Genomic DNA, 21,767 nt, shown 5'->3' on the forward strand with positions numbered 1-21,767 from the left:
CTCTGTTTTCACTCAAAGATGGAAAAGGAAATAACCTTGCAGGGAGGTCATCACCTGGAAATGGTGCTTGGTACAGAAGGTCTTAGGAGGTGGGGAGTCATCTCTGGAGGTGGCTGTCTTCAGTGCCCGGAGAGGGAGCCTCTACACCTCTTTTAGGTGACCTGGCTCATTGCTAAATGAAAAGCAAATAATGCCCAAGAGAGTTGGGAAGGAGAGGAAGGATAAGCACTGAACATCTTTTTTATGAATGGGAACCTGGGAGAAGCACGATAAGTTGCCCAAATTCACATTGTGACTTTGCAGCAGAGCACAAGATTGAACATAAAATTCTCAGGTCTGCACTGTCCTCAAGACCTCAAGTTTTTTTGAGTTGCCTCCTGTGCAGGCTTTGTGCTGATTTTGGGTTGACCATGCCAGTGATGGAGGTGCAGTGCACCTGGCTTAGCACAAGGACAGAGAGGCTGTTGCAGGGCTATGTTAGGGATGTTCAGCTGTGCTGCTCTCAGGAGAGGTTTACTTCAGAGATAATACAGCTGCTGTTGGGTAGGGATGCACAGAACAAGGTTAGACTTGGCTCTGACTGAGCCAAGAAGCTCTTTCTCACCCGAAACTCTGAAGAATTTGATATGTGGACACCCAAATGACTTTGCACCCAGCTGACTTAGCTTCAGCTGCATTTATTCTCTCTGCTACATCCCAGATACTAACCTTGAGCCTTAAAAACCTCAGCAAGCTTAAATGCAGAGCTATTGCATGCAGCTGTACACCCCTAACTCAGGTGAAGCACCCTGGTGACACTTCATCACACACAGGATGAAATAAGCAGGTGTCTGCAGGGAGAGGCTCACGGTGAAGCGAGGACTGGGAGTCGTCGTTTATCAGGCACTGCTTATCTCAAGGGATGAATTTCAGCTTTGTGCCTTTGCTTCTGGATGGCATTCTGGAGATCAGGAAATGAAGTTAAGCTGCATGTTATTGGAAGTGGTAATATTTAGAGGCATGTCCATGCCTGTATCCCCGCCTTTGAAAAGCAGAGCCAGGATCAGGGTGGGATATCGATCATGATGATCAGTGCATTGGATAAAATCTTTTTTTTAATTAAAACAGTTGCACAGCTGCAATTGCAGAGCTGCACTTCATCATCTCCCCTGCTGTAAATGGAGGATACACCCTCAAGTGTTTCAAGCCCTGCTAGTGATCCAGCCTGCAAAACCTTAACCTCATCTTCTCTACTGCTTTCCCGCACCTTAAAGAAGGGAACTTCATGCACTCAGGAGCCTCCAGCATGGAGAAGAAATATCAGTGACTTCCAAGCGTGCTGTCTCTTCAAGCACATAACCAGAGGTTGTTTTCCTGCTGATCCTTGGCTGAGTTGCTGTGTCTGACTCGCCAGCCTTGTTTCCTTAAAACAATACCGTGGTGAGCTCTAGAAATTGGACTCACAGCTGCGGAAAGTAGTCCACTCACCCAGCAGCTGATACAAAGGGAAATAATTGCTATGTGGGAGCTCTTCCATTCACTCCCAGCTGTGGACTCCCCATCAGAAAGCTGGGTCGTGCTTGGCTGAGACCAGCAGGCCAAGCTCAGAACGATTGCTCAGTGCTGAGGATGATTTTGGCAATTAGATGGAGGCTTAGCAGCCATCTCCCTTCCCTTGGGCTGTGTTTTCTGTGAGTTGTCCCTGAGGGCTACCTCTCAAGGGTCTGTTACCCTCACCGAGGCTCTCAGCCAACACATGATTCTGTAAATCTCTAAATTTGTCCTTAAACCTTTTATTGGAAGCACCCCACGCAGAAGAGCACCAGTACTTTGTCCTGCCAACACCCCGTGGCTCCTTGTCAACAAAACCAGGAGAGTGTCACTTTTTTTCCGCCATCAGAGCTGTGCCCCCAGGGACTAACGGGTCTCTAACGGGGTGATGCTCAGGGGCTGCTGGGGTTTGGTTGGGGGCTGTAAAACGGATGCAGCTGGCAACAGGGAGTGCAATGAGAACGGAGCACTGGGGAGTTTAACGCAGCTTTGCAAGACGTCAGCTCTGCACAGCTATTTCCCTGTGAGTATTTACACCCGCTTGATGCAGACATCTGTGCTCTCACCCTAACAAAGCAGGAGGAAGGGCTCCACGAAGTCGCCCGCTAATTTCTGGGAATCGGCTGGGTGGTTAATCCATGAGCTGTGTCAAGCAGCTGATGTTTCTACTTGCTCCAACACCCCTCCACCTGAGAGCGACAGTTGTGGTTCACTGAGTGGAAACCACATCCCCTTATTATTATTCCAGCTGCTGTTTTGGGAGCACAGACTCCAAAAAGCACTTTTGAAACTAGGCTGTGTCACCCCACCGCTCTCCCCTGCATTGACCACTTTCTATTTGTACTACCCTGAAGAATTCTTTTTGTGCCTTGGGTTTGCCTGTCTAGATCTCGAGCTTACATTGGGCTACAAGAAGCCCTGCAATGATCTGAGCATTTTACAGCCTTGTTCTGGTCCATGGGGACCTCTCCGATCTGCTGCCAGCTGCATTCTGCTCCCCTGGACTCAGACACGTGGCAGGGAGGTGGGATGGGGTGGAAAGGGGGCAGAGGTGCGACCGTGCCACCCAGCTTTGGGAAAAACTAAAGGGCTCGGCCTGCCCTGTAGATACCTTCTGTACTACTGCGTTTGACCTGACCCACTTGAGAACAAATGTGTGTGTTGTTTTTCTTTCAACAGGTGAACATGGTTATTGGCATTCTGGTTTTTAACAAACTTGTATCCAAAGATGGAATAACAGATAAGAAACTGAAGGAACGGGCAGGGTATGCCTTATCAATACATCTAAGTAAAGAATGAAAAACAAGCAAACAAACAAAGAAAACAACCAAGGTTGTGATCAATAACCAGGTCAGCAATGCAAAGAGTGGAGGTGCAAACAACAAGCGAAAGCAGATTTAACCAAAACGAAACAAACAAAGAAATCCTTCGCTTAATCTCTCTGCCTTGCCATTCAGCGTGGGGACAAAAGACCCAAGAAGCAGCACTGTGACGAGGGCTGGAAGTTCAGCTCTTTGTTAAAAAGGCTTCAGCCCAAGTTGATGTAGATCCCAAAGAGCAGGGAAAGCAAATGGCTCTTCTCTCCGACGTCTAGAGACAGCAGAAGGTAGAGAGGTGGCACTGCTGAGGGTGGCATGGACTGTGTGACACCAGGGTCACCTAATGCAGGTGGCTGAGGGATGGCAAAGGGACACAGTACTTTGAAGAAAAGGGTACTTAGGGGCTGTACAGGTGAACAAATTAGTGGATGGATGGATGGGTATAGAGGAGGACTGGTAGGTAATGCAAGAAAAAAAGAATCTGATATGACCTGAGGTTTTTTATCTTCTCCATAGCCACCACCCTAAACTCCATCCTCAAGCTCAGGACTTGTGGCAGCTGGGTTTTGCCTTAGTATAAATTGAAAAGTTGCTTCTACAGCGAGGATGGCAGCTGCCATGCAGGGCTCTCCCCTGGCTTTACCTCCAGCCCCTTTTGCCAACAGCTGCTCGGTCACTGGCTCTGGGACTGTGAGAGCCCCCTTCTCTGTTCCTATTTGGGTCTGCAGCCTGCTCAGACTTTATCCCTGGGTTATGCCGTGCTCTAAGCAAAAGACAAGTGGCATGCTGACACTCTGAGTCAAATCAAATGCACAGGTCAGCCTGTAGCACCCCAGGGCTTCAGAAACAATAAGCTGCAGCATCCACTGTGGTGCTGCAACACCCACTGGCCCTAAAATTGCCTCTGGGAGGCAGAAAGCATGGACAGGGTTCAGTATTCCTGTGGTTGTGCTGTGGAGCGGGGAGTCCTGCTGGAATTCATGTTCAATTGATGATGGCATCAAACAGAGGGCAGAAGCAAGCTCTTATCCAGCCAGAGGAGGGGGAGAGGAACGAGGGAAGGCTCACGTTTTGGGGGCAGTGTTGGCGTGCCCAAGTGGTGCAATGAAGAGGGGAAATTGGTGCCTTAATAGGGTTATAACAAGGGGAGACTTGAGCCTGTTTGGATGAGGATGAGCAAAGGTGTCTGTTGCTGCTGGGTTGGAGATGTATGTGATTAAGTGATCTTGGTGCTTTGCTTACAGGAACCACCACCAACGAAGTGCTTTATTCTGGACAATGCCTATTTGACAAAGAGAGAACTCAAAAAAGTGCCCTAACTGCAGGCAGAGTCCACAGAAAGATAATTACGCTGCAAAGCCAACGCTGAAATAAACGCTTTATTGGATTAGCAGAGCAGTGAGTTACTGCCCATCAGTCTCTCACTCTCTAAGCTAAACTGCACACGGAGCGACCTTATTTAATCCCTTTCTGCTGGTTATTGATCACATTCGTAGTCGTACTTTGAAAACAAAACCTACAAAGCAAAAAAAAAAAAAAGTCGTTTTTCTGATGTTCTTTGTTTTTTCTTTCTTTTCTCTTTTTCCCCCCTCTTTCGTGTCCGTGTGTGTGTGTGCAGCACTTTTTGAGCCTTCTCTGTGCTAAATGGTTTTGTTCTCCTTTCGAAGTGCACCCGCTGAGATTGCAGATTTGCTTTGGAGAGCTCCGGTGCCCCTTCCCTTTAGCTAGCCGCTTCTGGCCTGGGCTTGGGAACCGTGTTGGAGGGTAGATCTGGAGATGATCGGAATGAGTAACGGCCTCGGAGATGTTTGGATCTGAGGAGCTGGTCTAAAGAAACGTTGTGTTTCCTTTAGCAGAGGCAAGAAGTATGGTTCAGTGTTGCAAAAAAAAAAACAAAGGGGGAAAAAAAAAGAGGGGGAAAGGACCTGTTGAACACTAAGAGGAGCCCAGCACATGTACTGCAGATCTGTTGGCACCAACAAATCGGTGTTAGCAGCTCCTGTAAAATAGCACCCGAGACACGATAGGTCTTGCCCTATACTTACCAGAGGAAATCACTATGATTACTGTTGTCAGAAACCATTGACTTTCTAATGGCAGTGGCTTTATGCATGTGTCATAAAACTAGGCTGCAGAGAGGTGGATGTGGTTACATGGAGAGCTGGCGCAGTGCACATGGATGCCCTAAATCCTTTCCGGGCACGTGCTACGTGCTCGAACCAGGGAGAAAACCCTGCAGGAGGATCCCAGCAGGTACCTACCTTGCTTGCAGTGGTTCCCCATTACCATTTCTGCCTCCTCTTGGGGTCAACTGCACTGACAGGGTTTGAGCCTTGTTGATGGGAGTGCTCCTAAAAGTGAAAGTTTTAATTTTGGACGCAGGAGCCTTTAAAACGAATTTTAAATTTATTCAGCCAGGGTTTATTCCAGAAGCATTTGTGTGCTCATGCAGCCAGGGAAGAAGAATGAGGCTATAGGATATATTCACAAAGGCTAATTTTAGCCTGGTGAGCTTAATCTCCCTAGGCTCCCTCTGTAGCCACTGGAGAGAGATGGGAGCCCCGTTTCGTTCTTCCAACATGTCCCTTAGAGGAGCTTTACTTCTTTTTTTCCCTCCGTTGATTATAGAGAGGGCTTGAGAAAGTTTGCCCCAATACCTTGCATGAAATATTCTCTGTGCGTCCTAGCAGGGTGTAAAAGCTGGATTGTCAGTGCCTAGAGAAGAAAGGAATTGGAAAGAGATAATGACTGCATTAAAATAGGAGCAGATTTGGATTGCCCTTCACCTGGGAGCATTTCATGTTGGAAGCAGTGCTCCTACTCTTTGGGCTGTCCATGGTGTAAAGCACTTTTCAATAAAGGGTAGCAAAGTCCAGGCTCTGCTGAACACACCAGATGAGTCCGTGAGCTGTTTGTGGATATTTAGGAAGCAGAAAAAGCTAAATTAAATGAATGCATTATTCACTGTGGTTATTTCATTAGCTACCCTTTCATACCTACATGCACCAATATAAACCTGCTACGGAAATTCAATATATTAGCAACCTCAAGGCCCGAACTAGAACAAATTAGAATATAAACGTACCCACATCTGTGCCTACTGCTTACAATTTTCTGCATAAATGCACCCAACAGCAGTTACAGTTGTGTGTTATAGTGGTCTTTTGGCCAATTCTTTGTGATTCAGTGTCATTCATGTTTTTTCTGGTATAGTTTTCCATCAAATTCCTCGAATCAATCTACTTTCTTTTTGCTGCCTATCTCTGCCTCTCTCTGTCTCTCTGCTTATCTGTTCTTTGTGGCTTATAGGTCTGGGGATGGACCGTGATTTTTTTAAGGGTCATGCACTTAGTGCCTCTCAAGACCCACTTTATCTTTGGTTCAGCCATTGTCCTCACTGGATTTACACCATCCTTCCTGGAAGATATGAATCTATTGACACAAGAACTAATTTTCTCTGTGTCTCAAGACTGAAAGTTGCTGTGGACTACCTTAGTTACTTAGTCATTATTCTGCAAGAGAGTAATGGCTTATGTCACTGTAACTAACTAATTAAAAGACCAATCAATAGCCACTTAAAAGTAAGCTCAATGACCACTAGGACCACTGATAATGCTGTGTTGGTGTTCATGGGAGTTTCCTTTTTGCAGGGAGACTGAAAACAAAGCCATAAAAGTTAGGAAACGATCTGTCAAGTTTCCTGATCTCTCTCCCAGCCAGGGCAGGGCTGTAAAAACCCAAGGTCTGGTACTTCCAGACACCACCAAAGAGTGGCCAACCTGCTGTCCAGCAGCGATGTTCATGCCTACTCTGATAATAGGCACTGCGTGTAGGTCTGTAGGATGTTTTGCAGACTCCTGCCCATGTTCTGAGCCAGATCTGATGTGGAGGTCATGTACCTGTGCAAAGCATACAAACTAGTAAATTCTGGGAAGAAAAAGGGCCAATGACAAGCTCATGCAGCTTCTGGGCTCCCAAGTAAGAGCTGGCTTGTCGGCTGTGTGGGTTCACACATACCAGCTTCCAAAATTCATGTAGGCATGCCCTACCCTGATCCCTGAAGCACCCTATACCAATAGCCCACGACAGCCTGTCTTTGTGGTTGATCCCATCCAGCAAAAGAGGGAGCAACCCACATGAGCAAGACTCAGGGTTCAACCCAAAGAGGTTTACAGCTCCAAAACAAAACCTGAGAGAAGAAACGTCTCGAAAGGAGTCAGCCTGTCCACCTCTCTTCAGGGCAGGTTGATGGGCTGACAAAACACCTGAGCTCATGTTCAACCTCAAGGACATAAACAGCAGACCCATGTGCATGTCCTTCGTCATGGATTAAGCCACCAAAGAGCATCCCCTGGTGTTGGCAGCTGCCATGTGGGTGTCCCCACCAAGGTGAAGAGCAGCACACAAGGGGCAGTGGAGGAAATGTCCTACCTATCCCTCTCATTGCTGTAGGAAAGAAGCTAAGCACAGTCCCCACAGCCCTACTTCTTGCCTTCTACTGTACAACCCTGCCACCTTTTTTGTTTTGGAGCAAAAAGGCCAGGAGGGTAACGAGCAATTCCTCAAAAAACAAAACCAAAAGAAAACAAACCAAAAGAAGGAGGTGGAGACTGGGAGAGCAGTACTGGCTTCTCTTCCATGGGTGCCGGAGAGAGACACCCTGAATCTGGCAAAACTTTCACCAACACAGTTCCACCCTCTCCAGCAGCACCAACATGTCTCTGAATCGTACATTTCCCCATTTTCCGCATCTGGAGTGGTACAGATGAGAGAGTTTTATTCCTGCCTGTCTTTCATTTCTCTTTTCAAACTGGGTATGGTTGGTTGGTTCCCTTTCTTCTTCCTTCCTTTCTTTCTTTCGTTCTTTCTTTCTTTCTTTTGGCTTCTCTTTCCCTTTCCTTTCTACGTTTGTGTTCATGAGCAAAGTGTTTTGTTTTGTTTCAGTCTTTTGGTTTTAATTGCAGTCAGATGGCAGTGCCCCTTTACGGCATGACGCTCAAATGTTCCAAGTGTGGAGTAGTTTCTTCCGCTGAAGTTTCGGCCACAGCCACCAGTAACGCCATGTTAGTTCCTCTAATTTCAACTTCTTTTCTTTCTTTCTTTCCACTTTCTTTTTTTTTTTTTTTTAGTTATTATTATTTCCCTCTTTCATTTCCCCCCTCCCTCACCAGCCCGTTTGTTTTCTCTCCCATCTCCCTGCCCACCTCCCCACATCCCCACCTCTCCCCGACCTCATTGCGTGGGCCAGGAGTAGTGTAGGGCTCCTGAAATGTCCTTGGAGCAAGAGCTGAGGGGCTGGGTCCTGAAAAGCATTTAATGACATGCCTAGCTTTAAGCATGTGAGCAGCCCATGGAAGACATTTGCTCAAAGTTGGATTTACGTTTAACGCCCCCGTTCAATTTACTTGGATTTGCAGACTTAAAGGTGTGGTTCCCATTAATTTTGGTGCTAGACTGGGGCTTCAAACTCCAGTTTTCTCAAACACTTAAGCATGTGCTTTAGTTTATTACTCCAGTGAGTACATATACACTGGGTATGATTTAAGTGACCTGGGGAACCACCTCTGTTTACTTTTTTTCTCTTCTAAAGGGCTAGAGTTAAGTTTAAAACCTTATAGGGCTGCCATTCTGATTTGATAGGTGTTGACTGCCTCTTTTGGACCCCTAAAAGCACTTGGAATTAGTTCTCAAAATCTAAAAGTGTTTCATAGCTCTGAGTTACAAAAGTCAAATGCTGTTAAATCTCTTCTTAGATGCAACTGGAGTTAGTCAAAAAAAATTAAATTATGAAAATGTCAGAGCTTTGTTCTGCTGGAGAAATTGTTGCTATTGTTGGCTTTTCTCCCAAAGGTTAAGGTAGGAGGGAGAGCAATGAGGAAAGGTTTGTCTTTCCTCCTTCCCTTTCTGAAATGTTATCTACATCCTTACAAGGTGATGCTATATTTTGATTTTGGTGGCTAAAGTAATATCTATATGTGATTTTGATGGCTGAAGTAGTATCTATCAAATGTGTGAAACAGTCTCAGAGTTAGACATTTTCAATTTGTAAAACTCCTACCTGTAAATAATCTGACCAAAAATAGGCAGTTCAGAGCCAAATCTCGAAACGTGGCAATGCAAAACAAAATCAAAATGTGAAGGTTTTTTTTTGTTTGTTTGTTTTTGTTTGTTTGGTTTTTTTTTTTAAAAGAGACATTCCTAGGAAATTCAGAAGAGATTAGGGAAAAATGCATATTTCTAGAAAACGGCCCACTGTTGTTAGAAAAAGAAAACATTCTATCACCTCTACTAAGAGCTAACAGTTTCTAGTAGATGCAAAAACTAAACAAAATCTAATTTAGTTTTTGCTGCTGAACTTGTTTCCCTTTTGCAACAGTGCCGAGCTAAGATGCTGAGATGGCATCGGTCCAGTACCACGAGTCTGGAATTAGCAGGTTACTGCATTTCGCTTTCCTGTCGCTGCAGAGGAATGCTAACCCAGCAGAAACCTTACTATTAATAAAGTAGACCGTTAAATAGGAGAGGCTTTCAGTTCCTTGTAAATTCATTTGAAAAGTAAAGCGAACTCTAATCTTTCTTCCATATTGTCTGACATTGGTCTGTCATGTCATCTATTCTGATTCATCTTCAAATTAGAAAGAGGAGATATGAAATCCAGATCTCCTGCTTATCCTGCTTTTCTAATTTAAGTGGTTTGATAGAAGGTAGAGGGCCCTTGTAAAAGGATATGTCTTTTGTTTTCCCAGTCGATAGAATACCTTAGACAGTTAATGCCAATACTGGTTTTGTTGTGTATCCTGAAGTATCCTCTGCTCTTGTCCTTACAAAAAGAGTGAATTATGCATGAATTAGTACACTCATCCCCTCCACTGACCTTTTTGGTCCCCTTCACTCTGAAGCTGAACTCCTTCTGGTTTTCTTCCTCCAAATTCTTGTAAATGAGGTTGCCAGTAAGGCAAAGCCTTGACTGTACTTCATGTCACTGCCACCATTCTGCCGGCCTTGATCCCAGACTCGGGCCAGCTTTACCATTCAGTTTTGGAGTCTTGCAGTGTAAATCAGATGCTGTGAGGAATCCTGGCTCCTCTCTGATGTTGAATTAGGCATAGCTGCTTGGCAGAGAGCAAGCACATCAAGGATGTGCCTGTCTGGTTCCTTCTGGGGTTCCTCAGGCTCTCTCCAGTTCTCCTCCCATGGGTTTCAGAGGCTTATCTCTGAGCTAGTATGATGTGAAAGAATACAACTTTCTGTCTGTTTCCTTGGCATCTGGAAATCATAAAAGTTTTGAGTAGCCCTTCCTGGGCATCTAAGAGAGAAGGGGTCAGGGAAGGGGATGTGTAACTGAGGGAGAACATGGTAAACTACTGATGGGAGAGCAGGTAGTGATCGTGACAGAAGAGACAAAATATGTACTGGAAATTGTGCAATTTCTTGACTAGGGAAATGATAAAAAGGAAAGTTTGGGATGTCTATGACCTGTTAAGTGTAACCCAGATTTGACAGCTGTGGGTTAGAAAAAAGCCTTCCCTGTTGAATGCTCTGGATGAGATCTGGGTTATATATCTTGCCATTGAACGGCCTCTGTTCCCACATTTCTTTCCTTACAATAGTTGCTTGTACAGTAGCCTCAGCCTGTGAAATACTGCCTTATAATTCATTTGTCTTTGCTACCTGTGAAAAATTTTGATCTGGGACAGGAATATATCTCAAGGACATGCCATTTCTTGGTATTGCTTTGAAAGGGGACAGTCACTGAAGATAGCGAGGACTGCTATGGAAGGAAGGAAGGAGGGAAGGAAGGAAGGAGGGAAGGAAGGAAGGAAGGAAGGAAGGAAGGAAGGAAGGAAGGAAGGAAGGAAGGGCAGATGTAAAGGAAAGAAGAAAGGAAAGAAGAAAGGAAGGAAAGAAGGACTCTTATACATCACCCATCTTATGTCATCTGAGGCTCTTGTGTCAGTTATTAAGGGGTCCCTTGTGTTAAGGGATTTTTCTTGGCTCAAACTCATTTCAGGAAGTCTTGGATGTCAGGTTTTTTGCCCAGTATTCTAGTTCAAGCACTAATGTGAATCACCCCTTCTGCGCGTGACTGATTTTATGAAGGAGACTGTTCACCAGGAACAGTGTTGTTTGCATAGTTCAAGGAATTTGAAATTGGATTCTTAACCTGTGGACAATACTTAGCCCCTGCTGGTCCTTGGGAGGTCAAAGAACTATTTCCCTTACTGGAGGTGAATAATCAAGCAGTCTGCCTGTACCTGTTTCATTCCCTGCCTAACTCAGAGGTGTTTGATCTCCTGTTCTCCTGGTCATATCATGCAGATTGCAGCAAGTGAGAGTAGAATCATTTTCTGGAGAAAATAGAAATGATGTCTTGTGTTTCTTTGCTTCCCATGCATGGGATCAGTATGCACAGTGGCCCCGCTTTGCTAGGTAAAGATTTCTTATCTTGGTTATACGGGCATTGAGTAAAAGGTAGTTCTCTGAACTATCCCTAAAATTGTGGAAACACTCAAGGTCTTGCTTTTAGGAATAACACAAGTTAGAGAAGGGTTAAAGCACAATATTTACAATCAAGTAAATCCTTGAACTGTGATTTTCCTGTAACAGAGCAGCTGTGAGGCAGGAATTGCACGTTTATCAGAGTAATGGAGCCACCTTGTCTGCACACCGTGTGGTGAGCCATCCCTTGTCTTGCGTGTTGAACGCCAGAAACCATCTTCCTTTTCGGACCTCTTCTCCAGAAATTGCTTTCTGAGTTCTAAAGTTATTTTTCCTTCTGCTGTTTCTTGAGCTTATTGTACTGGCTGCCCTGTCAGCCTTGAGTAATGAGAAGAATTGATTGCTTACATCTTTATAGTGGCCCTTTACATCTTTGTTGGCATGTACTGTGTGTCCCCCTGGACTTGTCTTTTGTTAGGGCGCAGGCCTCTTAATCTTTCCTCATGTAGATCTTTGTTTCCCAAATCCATTTTTTGCTCTTTCCATTGCTACTCTCCAAGTCCCATCAGTCCCATCAAGTCCCTGCCATTTAATTTTATCTTTTTTGCAAAGACGGGGACTCCCAAGGCTGCCAGCTAGCTAAAGAACAAAACCACTGCTAGCTTTTGATATTTTTGACCAAAGGCCACCATCTGCTTGCTGCCAGGGCTGGGTCTCCTGTGAGGTTAAGTCTTTGCCCTGCTAGATAAAGCTGTGGACACTTTTAATGTGTGCCCATGTTGTCACGTGGCATAGTAACTATACTTGGTTCAGTCCTGCTAAGTAATATTGTCACACCATGGTCATCATGCAATAAGCCAACATCATGCTTCCATGGCACAATGTAATGATCCTCCCTTCATATTAGTTGTTCATGATGAGTGCTGTCATGTATGCAACAAATAAATCAGGATAGATCAGTAGGATAAATGCCTTCTTCATCTGCCAGCCAAAGGGATTAGTCCTTTGTCCCAAGCAATACAAATCGTGGATTCATTGATCGTAGATAATCCATAATGAAGAGCTGTTAAGTCATCACAGTGTTGTTATATAACAAATCATCATTTTATTTCCCGTCACATGGCACCATAACGTGATGTTTCTTGGGTCCTATGGGATTTCCTGGTACCTTTTAAGAATTCCTCCTACAAAAGGGGCACACAGAAAAGTGGCAGAAGTGTGAGTTCTGCTATGAATTCAGCTCATGGCAGGTAGAATTAAGGGCAATGTCACAGGAAAACCACTTATCTTTCCCTGAGTTTTCTTTTAAAATTTCAGTCTAGATATGATTTTTTTTAATGGAACTTTTTTTTGAATTTAATATTTCAAAGGCTAAGCAGAGCTCTGAAAGTGAAATTAGAGTAAGTTATAGTCCTATGACCCATTGCCGTCTGCCTCCTGAGAAAAAAGATTATGCATTAAATGTCAAGCAACATTTCCATAACATTTGTAAGGGATGAATATTGTTGAGAAGGCATCTGCAAGATGAATCACAAAGAAAGCAGAAAGTCAGGCCATACTCTTAGCTGGTGTAAGACAGAACTTAACTCGGAATAATTCTGATTTACGCCAGCTGAATATTTGGCATAATACTATTTTAATCATCTGAGTTGGAAGTGTGATGTGAGCAGTGCTGCTCTGAAGGTTGTTTATGCTGGAAGCAATAGGGAAGTCTACCAGGATGTCTTGACTCTGAAGAGTTGAACAGTTTGTGCATGTTGAGAAACTCAGGACATGGGGCTAGGGAAGACTGAATCCAACATAAAGAAGCAGGAGCTCTGATGGTTCCCCCCATAGTTAGAGAATGTTGCATCAGTGTTGTGGGTAGCAAATTCAGACTGACGCAGCACCTGGTTAAAGCAGAGTGCTTGCATAATCTGTTGGAGCAGGGTTTGAAGCCAATGGGTTGAAGTCTAATGTGTTGCTAGAGAAAATTAGAATTTACTTCTTCAGCAGCATCCTTTGCAAACCAAAATCCACATCTAATCTTGAATCCAGATCCAAATCATTGTCAATCTGATGTTGCAGTTCTTTTCAAGAATGGAAAACCCCATGCAAATTTATATCTCTGTTTCAAACCCATGCTTAGGGTTCAAATCCATTCTCAGATGTGGTTTCTGTTTGCATTTCAGTGATAGTAACGTACACATCTGTATGTATTAAGAGTGTGCTGGGTGACCAGGTAGTTCCAGAAAACCGAGTTCTTTGGTACAGACCTTCTGTAGCAGCCTCTATTGACTGTCCTGGTTTTGGGCAATCAAACTGCAGACTGCTACTGGAATGACTTCCCTTACCAAGCCATTCATCGGGCATCTTGTGTTTGCTGATCCTTGCATGGAAGACACATCTGGAGAGGCATGTTATGGAGCAAACCTCATCTTTCCATTTGGCTTTTTCTACACCTTCGATTTTTTTGCTGAACTTACTTAGCCAGTTTTATTAATGCACCATTGCAAATGATAGCAATGAAAGATTTCACTTACTTCAGTATAATGAACCATATTTCAGGGAGCTGGGAGAGAAGTAGAATACAAACATCTGTTTGGCAGTTGTTTGGTTGGTTGAGGGTTGTCTTTGGCTGCTGGTTCTTTTCTTAATAATGCTTTAAAATTATAGCTTCTGTTGGACATTAAAGTTGAGTTTATCCTATATAAAATAACAGTATATCTACATTATATCTGGCCCTTACCTTGCAAGGAAGCCTCATAATGCTTAGTTTAGTTGAAAAGATTTTATGGCATTTAACGGCTCCCTGAGGGAAATCACATTGATTAAAAACACCACCAAGGAACACATCTGAGTCTGAAAAGGTTGTAGAAATATTTGCAATCATAGTACCATTATGATTACAAACATAACCCATCACTTCAGTATGTGGTCATTGCAGCAGAACTGATGTAACAGTCCTTGAAAAACTCTTTAGGGTGTTACATCCTGATGTCCATACCCGTGTCCAGGCTCCAGCTTTGTTCAGGTAAAACTCTCACTGAGGTCTGTGAGAGTGGTACCTGGATAACCAGCAAGTAAACATTAAAATCTTGATCATATATCAGAAAATGGTAAGCAAGTTCCATGTAAGTACTGTAAACCGTGTGTCACAATATCTGTCCTGTAATTTATTGTGTTACCTGTATATGTTTGTTAGTGAGTAGCTTGAGGTTTTCTACTCTGGAAATCCTGAAGCTCAACTTGTTGCTCAGTCTGTGCATAGGTCTACTCTTATTTGTTAGATATAAGCTCACAAAGGAATTCTTCTGGTACTCTTGGTGCACCAGCGCTGCCAAATATATAGGACAATAGACAGCCTAAAAATCTCCATTGCTGTTAAAATTGTCTGGGATGCTTTTGGTGAGAGAGCTGAATGGCCGAATAGCACATGGAAACAGAGCTGCCTTCTCATTTCTAGAGCCACCAGCCATAGAAAAGATGGAGGTTCATGTGACAATGCTAACACTGCAGGAAGTTTTTGGTCCTGTGAATTAATATGCGGCTTGAATCTTCAAGGAGACCCCCAAGAATAAAGTTATTTGCAATACTTGCTAAAGATAGAAGCAACTGCAGTTCTTTTCAAAGCATTCAGATGGGCAGATCACACAAGAAAACTGAAATTTTTCTGTTGAAAGATGATCTGAGTTACATATCAGCTCCCGTGATGCTTATTGTTGTGGAATTGTAGGGACTGTCAGCTACAGGGTAAGGGAGCAACAGCAAAAGATCAGTCTTCACATCAGTTCTATGCTTGTCTGCTTTAGTCACTTGAAACTGTGACACGTCCCCACCTGTTGGTGTCTTCCATGTGCTCTGGAAGTCCAAATGTCTGTAGCCTGAGTACTGACAGCCATCGTGACAAACCAGCCTCTGCTGCAACTGTTCCCCTTCCCTCCGGCAACCCACAGTGACTGTATTTTGTCTCCCCTCCTTGGGAAACGCCACCCTTGTGGTGTAGTGATGTAGAGTGGGAAGGGCGCGAAAGGGGGAGTGAGGTATCTGCATCCTTCCTCCCCGCCTCAAGTTTTATGCATGATTGCACCATCAGCTAGTAGTCCCTCCTGTAGAAACTGTGTGTCACCTGTTTTGGTAGCGTGAGTGTTGCAAAGCATCTTCCTGCTTCCCTGTGCCAGGGGCTCAGAAGACGTCTAGCCACAAGTATGCATTTGCTGGAGAAGTCTTCTGAAGCCCCATGGGATCAGGAGGCTGAATTAGCATCCCACATGGGAGCAGGGGAGGTTGACGTGGAGCTGAATTCTCTTTTCCTCTCCCTTAACAGGGCATCCCTTTGGAGCTCCTGCGTGGTCCTGCCTCTCCTGGCTCTCACCTGGATGTCTGCAGTTCTGGCAATCACAGATCGGCGGTCGGCGCTCTTCCAGATCCTTTTTGCTGTCTTTGACTCATTGGAGGGCTTTGTCATCGTGATGGTCCATTGTATCCTTAGGAGGGAGGTGAGCAGAATGACTCGTTCTCTTTAATATAACCTATGAACTTCCTACAGAAAATGTCTGAAAAATGCCTGCTCAGCCTGGTAGCTATTCTAATCCTAACTGCTTTTGCCTTCATGTAGGCAGTGCCCAAAGAAATGACCGTGACATTATCAGTCAGAAGATGGGAAGCAAGAAAGAATGAATCAATGGTTGTTATGCCAAGTGTCCTGTAGAGTAGAATTTGGGGGACAGTCTTAGATTCACTTTTTTTCTAGCTCAAATGCCAGGTTTTGCTTGCTAAACACCAAAATTCTCTTTAAGGTTTTCATAAATGACTTGGTTGTAGGACCGGAAGGTGTTCTGAGTAAGTTTGCAGATGATAATAAACTGGGAGGAGGTGTTGATTCCCTTGAGAGAGGCCTTGCAAAGAGATCGTGACAAATTAGAGCTGGGCAATCACCAACGAGATGAAGTTTAACAAGAGCAAGTGCTGGATTCTGCACCTGGGAAGGGGCAACCCAGGTTATATGTACAGACTGGGTGATAAGAGGCTGAAGAGCAGCCCCAAAGAGAGGGATCTGGGTGTTTTGGTTTATGGCAAGTTGAATCTGAGCCAGCAGTGTGCCCTGGCAGACAGAAGGGCCAACTGCTGTACCCTGGGGTAAAACTCATGGCACTGCTGGCTGGGCGAGGGAAGGGATTGTCCCGCTCTGCTCTGTGCTGGTGCGGCCTCACCTCGAGCACTGTGTGCAGTTTTGTGCACCACAATATAAGGACATAAAACTATTAGAGAGTGCCCAGAGGAGGGCTACAAAGATGGTGAAGGGTCTGGAGGGGAAGACATATGAGGAGTGGCTGAGCGCCCTTGGTTTGTTCAGCCCAGAGCAGAGCAGGCCAAGGGGAGGCCTCATGGCGGCCTGCAGCTCCCTCACGAGGGGAGCGGAGGGGCAGGCGCTGAGCTCTGCTCTCTGGGGACAGCGACAGGACCCGAGGGCACGGCATGGAGCTGGGACAGGGGAGGGTCAGGCTGGGTGTTAGGGAAAGGTTCTGCACCCAGAGGGTGGTCAGGCACTGGGACAGGCTGCCCAGGGCACTGGTCACAGCACTGAGACTGCCGGAGTTCAAGATGAATTTGGACACTGCTCTCAGACATAGGTTCTGATTTTTGAGTGGTCCTGTGTGGAGCCAGGACTCAGTGGTCCTTGTGGGTCCCTTTCAACTCAGGATATTCTATGATTCTATGAAAATTAATATTTCCAGAATGTTTACACCTCTTCCTCCCCAATACGGATTATTAGGAAAACCAATTTTGCTTATTTGATTTTGAGAGGGGCAACTTGCACCAAGGTTTACAGCATGATTGTATGTTGGCATTAGCACATAGACATTTGAGCTAGAAAGTAATGTTAGCGGTAATCAAGTGAGGAAATTGAGTAAATTTTCTCCAGCCTCCCTGTGGAGATTTAAAATGGTAAATTATATCAAGGAAGAAAAGGAAAAATCTTTTATGTTTCTTTTATTCTTTTCATCCTACTGAGCGAATAGACTATTAATAACAGAGACAGGAAGCCCTTTTTTTTCAGTATTCATTTTATCTTCTTACAGCTCCTTTAAATTAAGTAAAACAGATTAATTCCTTATGTCGGGCCAATGAAATCAATGGAATTACAACACTGGCTTGGCTGAGACTCCTTCGTCTAATTGCATTATGAATATGGGCCTGCGTTTAGCTCCCATTGCAGTCACTGGCATTATTTTTTTCCATTTATTTCAGTGAGTTTTGGATCAGATATATATTACAGCTGGTGTTGGATCATAACCAAAAATTGTAGACCCTAATATAATGATTTATGCTATAGCATCCATCATAAAAAATATTGTGATCTACCAAGGACTATATTTTTGTTGTTGTTGTTTTCAGCAGAATTTAATATGTTTGGTTCTTCTCTCTGGTTCTGACTTGTGCAAATCCATTTGCTCCTGCAGGTCCAGGATGCTGTGAAGTGCCGAGTCGTAGATCGTCAGGAAGAGGGCAATGGAGACTCTGGGGGGTCATTTCAGAACGGACACGCTCAACTAATGGTAGGGAAAACTACCATCTAGTCTGTTACTAAGGGACCTAGGGGTATCTTTTCCATGTAACTGACAAACAAAAGGCTCTGTCCATCATATATTTTGCGGTCATCACTCCTTTTTCCTTTAAACCTGTGCTTGAACAAACATAGTGTAGGCTCTTTCACACAACTCCTGTTTATTTTCATTGTAACATTCAGGGGCTCCTGCATGTTTTGCAGACATCCTGGGGAGATTCTTCCTTTCCCAGGAAACACAAAAGGCAAATATATCTCCTAAGTCTCCCAGACCTTTTTATCTTCATCATACTGCCTCATCCTAGCTGGAGCTAGGAGGCAATTTTTTTAATACTGATTTAATCACAGTGTGTTAGATCATAGTCATTATTATAAAGATACTGTCTCAAGCACACTTGTTTATGTTGCTTCACTGGGAATATAGTTTAAGCACTGTAAACCCTGCTCTTGTTGTATAAATCCTTTACAAACAATCTAGATAAGACAGTAGGATGATAAACTATGGGGAATTGCCTTGCATTTGCTCTGCTGTTATGATGTGTATGACATAGGAGACATTTAATTTCTGAAACTGGAGTAACAACATCAGGACAATCACTTCTAAGATTTGAGCAAGTTCCTAAAACATCTAGCTAGTATTAGACCTATATATCACGACCTCAGGAATTTCTGCCAGTCACTCCTGTGCTAAGCCAGGTAGCTTGTGCTTGGGTACAAGGTCTCATTTCAGTCCAAAGCACAATCTTGAAGTCAAGACATCAAGGCATATCCTATTCTACCACATCTCATATTTAAAAACAGGTACCTCATTTCTAATTTAAATGTGTAGTCTTCTGATTGTCAGGCATTTTTTTTGGCTATGCCTATTTATGTGTAATTAGAAAGGCCCTTGTGTGCCTCATACTTAAGCTCCATCAATAACAGACAATAATCATATCCAGTCTCAGTCTTCCTTGCAATAAGTTAACACACTGAGCTATTTTATTCTCCTTCTGTAAGACATTTGCCGTCAAATTATTTCTATAACCCTTTTCCACATGTCCTTCAAACTCGCAGTATCCTTTCAGATTGTGGACACTGTATTTGTTATTCTATTGTTAGCATCCCAAGAGCTATATGTTGAAGTGCCAGATTTTTCTCCCTTTGTATTCCTCTGCTTTCATTTATTATCAACCATCTTGCAAAATTCTGTCAGCTACAAGTTTTTAGCTATGAGATTACATTTACTTCTGCACTGTTGATAGACATGTTGAGAAGTAGAGAGCTTGCAATCAGTTTCCTTACATCCAAGTACAAAGAGCTCCCAAACCCAGACATGAATGATGACTCCTTGCTGATATTTTAGAGGGGTACAATGTTATTTTATAGTCACCAAATTGTGCTGTAACCAAAGAAATCAAAGTCTTTGAAGGACAGCATTTTTGTTGTTACCTTTTCCACTAATCTCAAAATCTTCTCAATGTATTAAAAGAAGCCTAGCTGAGCAAACTGTTTTCCACAAAATCTTATTGACATTTATTAAATATAAACCTATCCTTTGTTTATTTATTTATTGGTGGAACTAGCACAGGTTGTTCAGTTGCATTTTTTCCTGAAACTCCTATCATCAAAATGTGATTACATTTTTCTTTGTCATCCCACTTGCCCATTTTAACATGAGCCCGATATTATTTCTCTTCTACTCCTTTTAAATCTATTTGATATTCCAAACAATTTGCTAGTAAATTAACATAAGCAAGGTTGACATAATTACTCATAATTCCAAGAACTCTTGGTTATCAACCTGCTAATACTAAAGCGTTTATCCCAGGGCAATGGGGATGTTATTTTACACACTCTTCTTAGTATGAAATTGGAATCCATTTCAGCACGTTAATACAATTATTTTAAATGTCTTCTTTCTGAAATGATACTAGAAATAATTAGTGAACTCTTCTACCTTTTGCTATTCTGTGGTCTCCCCAGCATACCCAATTCCTGAAAGTGTTATCTACTATAAGCTTTTGAAATGGAATTAATTCATACTGAGAGAAAGAAGGAGTTTCATTTGCCTGTACAGACCACAACCAAAGTTAATCAGCCTTTTTACCTAGAGGGACCGTTAATTTTATACTTTAAGATATTTCAGAGTTTCAGAAGATATTTAAGAGTTAAAGAAGCAGAGATGTTTCCACTTCATGTGATTTTGTGATAAATCACAAGAAATTCCAGTAGTAAGTGTGGAGCACTGTCAGCAGCATCTGCAGACCTTTTTAACTGGTGGAGGAGAATCCACTTGGACTAAATGTGGGGAGATATGTCCAAGGCAGATCAGGCCAGGAATCTGTCCCCATTTTATTAGAAATATGCATAAACATGTTCCAGGGAGATATATTAATTTGGCAGCTCAGGAATTAGCTTTTGGATGATCACAAGAATCCAGGTGAAAAGCAGTGTTACAGCTCTATCAGTGCCTGAGGTTCAAGAGCCGCAGGTGGAAAGAAAGCAGTCTGTTTGACATGTTTCAAAGACTAACCAAAATGTCTCTTCTCCGCTCTTTTGGCAGTGATTATGTCTGGCTCATGAATTAAAACATTTTTTGCATTTTCCGGATGCCTTTCTTTTCCCCATCACCTCCTTTTGACCACGTCCTCTGTGTTCTCTGTCTTTCAGACCGATTTTGAGAAGGACGTGGATATGGCTTGTAGATCAGGTGAGCACATCACAGGTGAGAATCAACAAGTGACCTGGTTTGGGGATTGAACTAGGCCATTTTTTTTCCCTTTCTACTTTATTTGTGTATGTCGTACTGGCTTGCATGTGCGTGTGTGGGCTGCCCTTACTCTCAACCCTGGCCAAAAGAAAGCATCTCCCCTAATTCTCCCCTATGCTTTGCTTATCCTATTCCCCTCCAGCTCTCTTGGCCTTCTAGCTAAGGTCAAACCTTGCTCTGAAGTATTATTTCATACCTATGGTCCATGTAACACAGTGGCAGAGAAGAGAATCAAGGAAGAAGAGATTGGTTCCATCTCTTCCTGCTGTGATCCTTCTTTGCTGTAGCAAGCCCTGTCCAAGGCCAGCCTCAGACAGCTGTGTGCTCAGGAGGTGTCTTTGAGAAGGTCTGGACTTTGGAGAGCCTTCCCAACATCCCCCCTGGCCCCATGCACACCTCTGGTGCAGTAGTAAGCTGCCTGTTCGTATGGAGGTGGGTCAGGTCTCTTTGCTTCCACTTTTCTCCTGCGTGTTCAATCACACACGCTCTTTCTGACTTTATATGCATGGGCCAACCATCCCTGTCCCCACTAAGTCCCTTTTGTTCCCATGCCCCTGAGGGTGTCTGCATCTTCTGAAGTCTCCTTTGCTGCCTGGTTGTCTCTGCAGGTTTTGTCTTTTCCTGATCCTGGCATGCCTGACCGTTTGGCTGGGATTTATTTTTTAATTTTTTCCCCCTTTGTAGATATTTAGGCTTTTGTTTACCTTCCCACACTTGTCCCCTTCCCCAAGCAAGAGAAATACCAGCTCACTTGGCACTTGCATATAATTCACATCTTCCAAACCAGGATCTCTCCAAGCCAAGGACAGTAAATACTATGTGTGCAGTTCCCATCATGGGAAAATTTCTCTCTCTCTTTCTCTCCCTGTATTACTCTTTCTCTTTCTCTTTCTTGCTCATTCTCTCATTTTCTCCCTCACTCTTTCTATCTACATCTGTCTACCTGTCCCTTTCATTTATCTTTATCTAATCCATCATTTCTTTATCTGCTTCTAATGTGTTTATCTATCTTGCATCTCTCTTTCTATCTTGCAGTCACTTACTTATCTCTGTCCTCAGCTGTCTGTCTTGCTGTACCTGTTGGTTATGTATTTCTGTCTCTGTCAACATTTATCTCTGTCGCTGTGTTTCTGTGTAGTGTCTATCACTGTCACTATCATTTATCGATCTAATATCTATC

The 21,767-nt window shown here is 43.6% G+C and overlaps 1 protein-coding gene across 10 annotated transcripts in view; it reads left to right on the plus strand.

Annotated features, from left to right (window-relative positions):
- The window catches only part of ADGRB1 (adhesion G protein-coupled receptor B1), a 260,482-nt gene that overhangs the window by 218,155 nt on the left and 20,560 nt on the right, over positions 1–21,767 (plus strand). For 5 of the 10 annotated variants that reach the window (XM_040547414.1, XM_040547416.1, XM_040547417.1 and 2 more), the window contains 5 exons: positions 2,710–2,795; positions 7,814–7,912; positions 15,595–15,766; positions 17,732–17,827; positions 20,488–20,542. In XM_040547414.1, the coding sequence (XP_040403348.1) occupies positions 2,710–2,795; positions 7,814–7,912; positions 15,595–15,766; positions 17,732–17,827; positions 20,488–20,542 (508 nt within the window). The remainder of the gene's footprint in view (positions 1–2,709; positions 2,796–7,813; positions 7,913–15,594; positions 15,767–17,731; positions 17,828–20,487; positions 20,543–21,767) is intronic. The other 5 variants (XM_040547420.1, XM_040547421.1, XM_040547422.1 and 2 more) reach the window with 3 other exon arrangements.

Source organism: Cygnus olor, chromosome 2, assembly GCF_009769625.2.
Source record: "Cygnus olor isolate bCygOlo1 chromosome 2, bCygOlo1.pri.v2, whole genome shotgun sequence".
NCBI lineage: Eukaryota > Metazoa > Chordata > Aves > Anseriformes > Anatidae > Cygnus > Cygnus olor.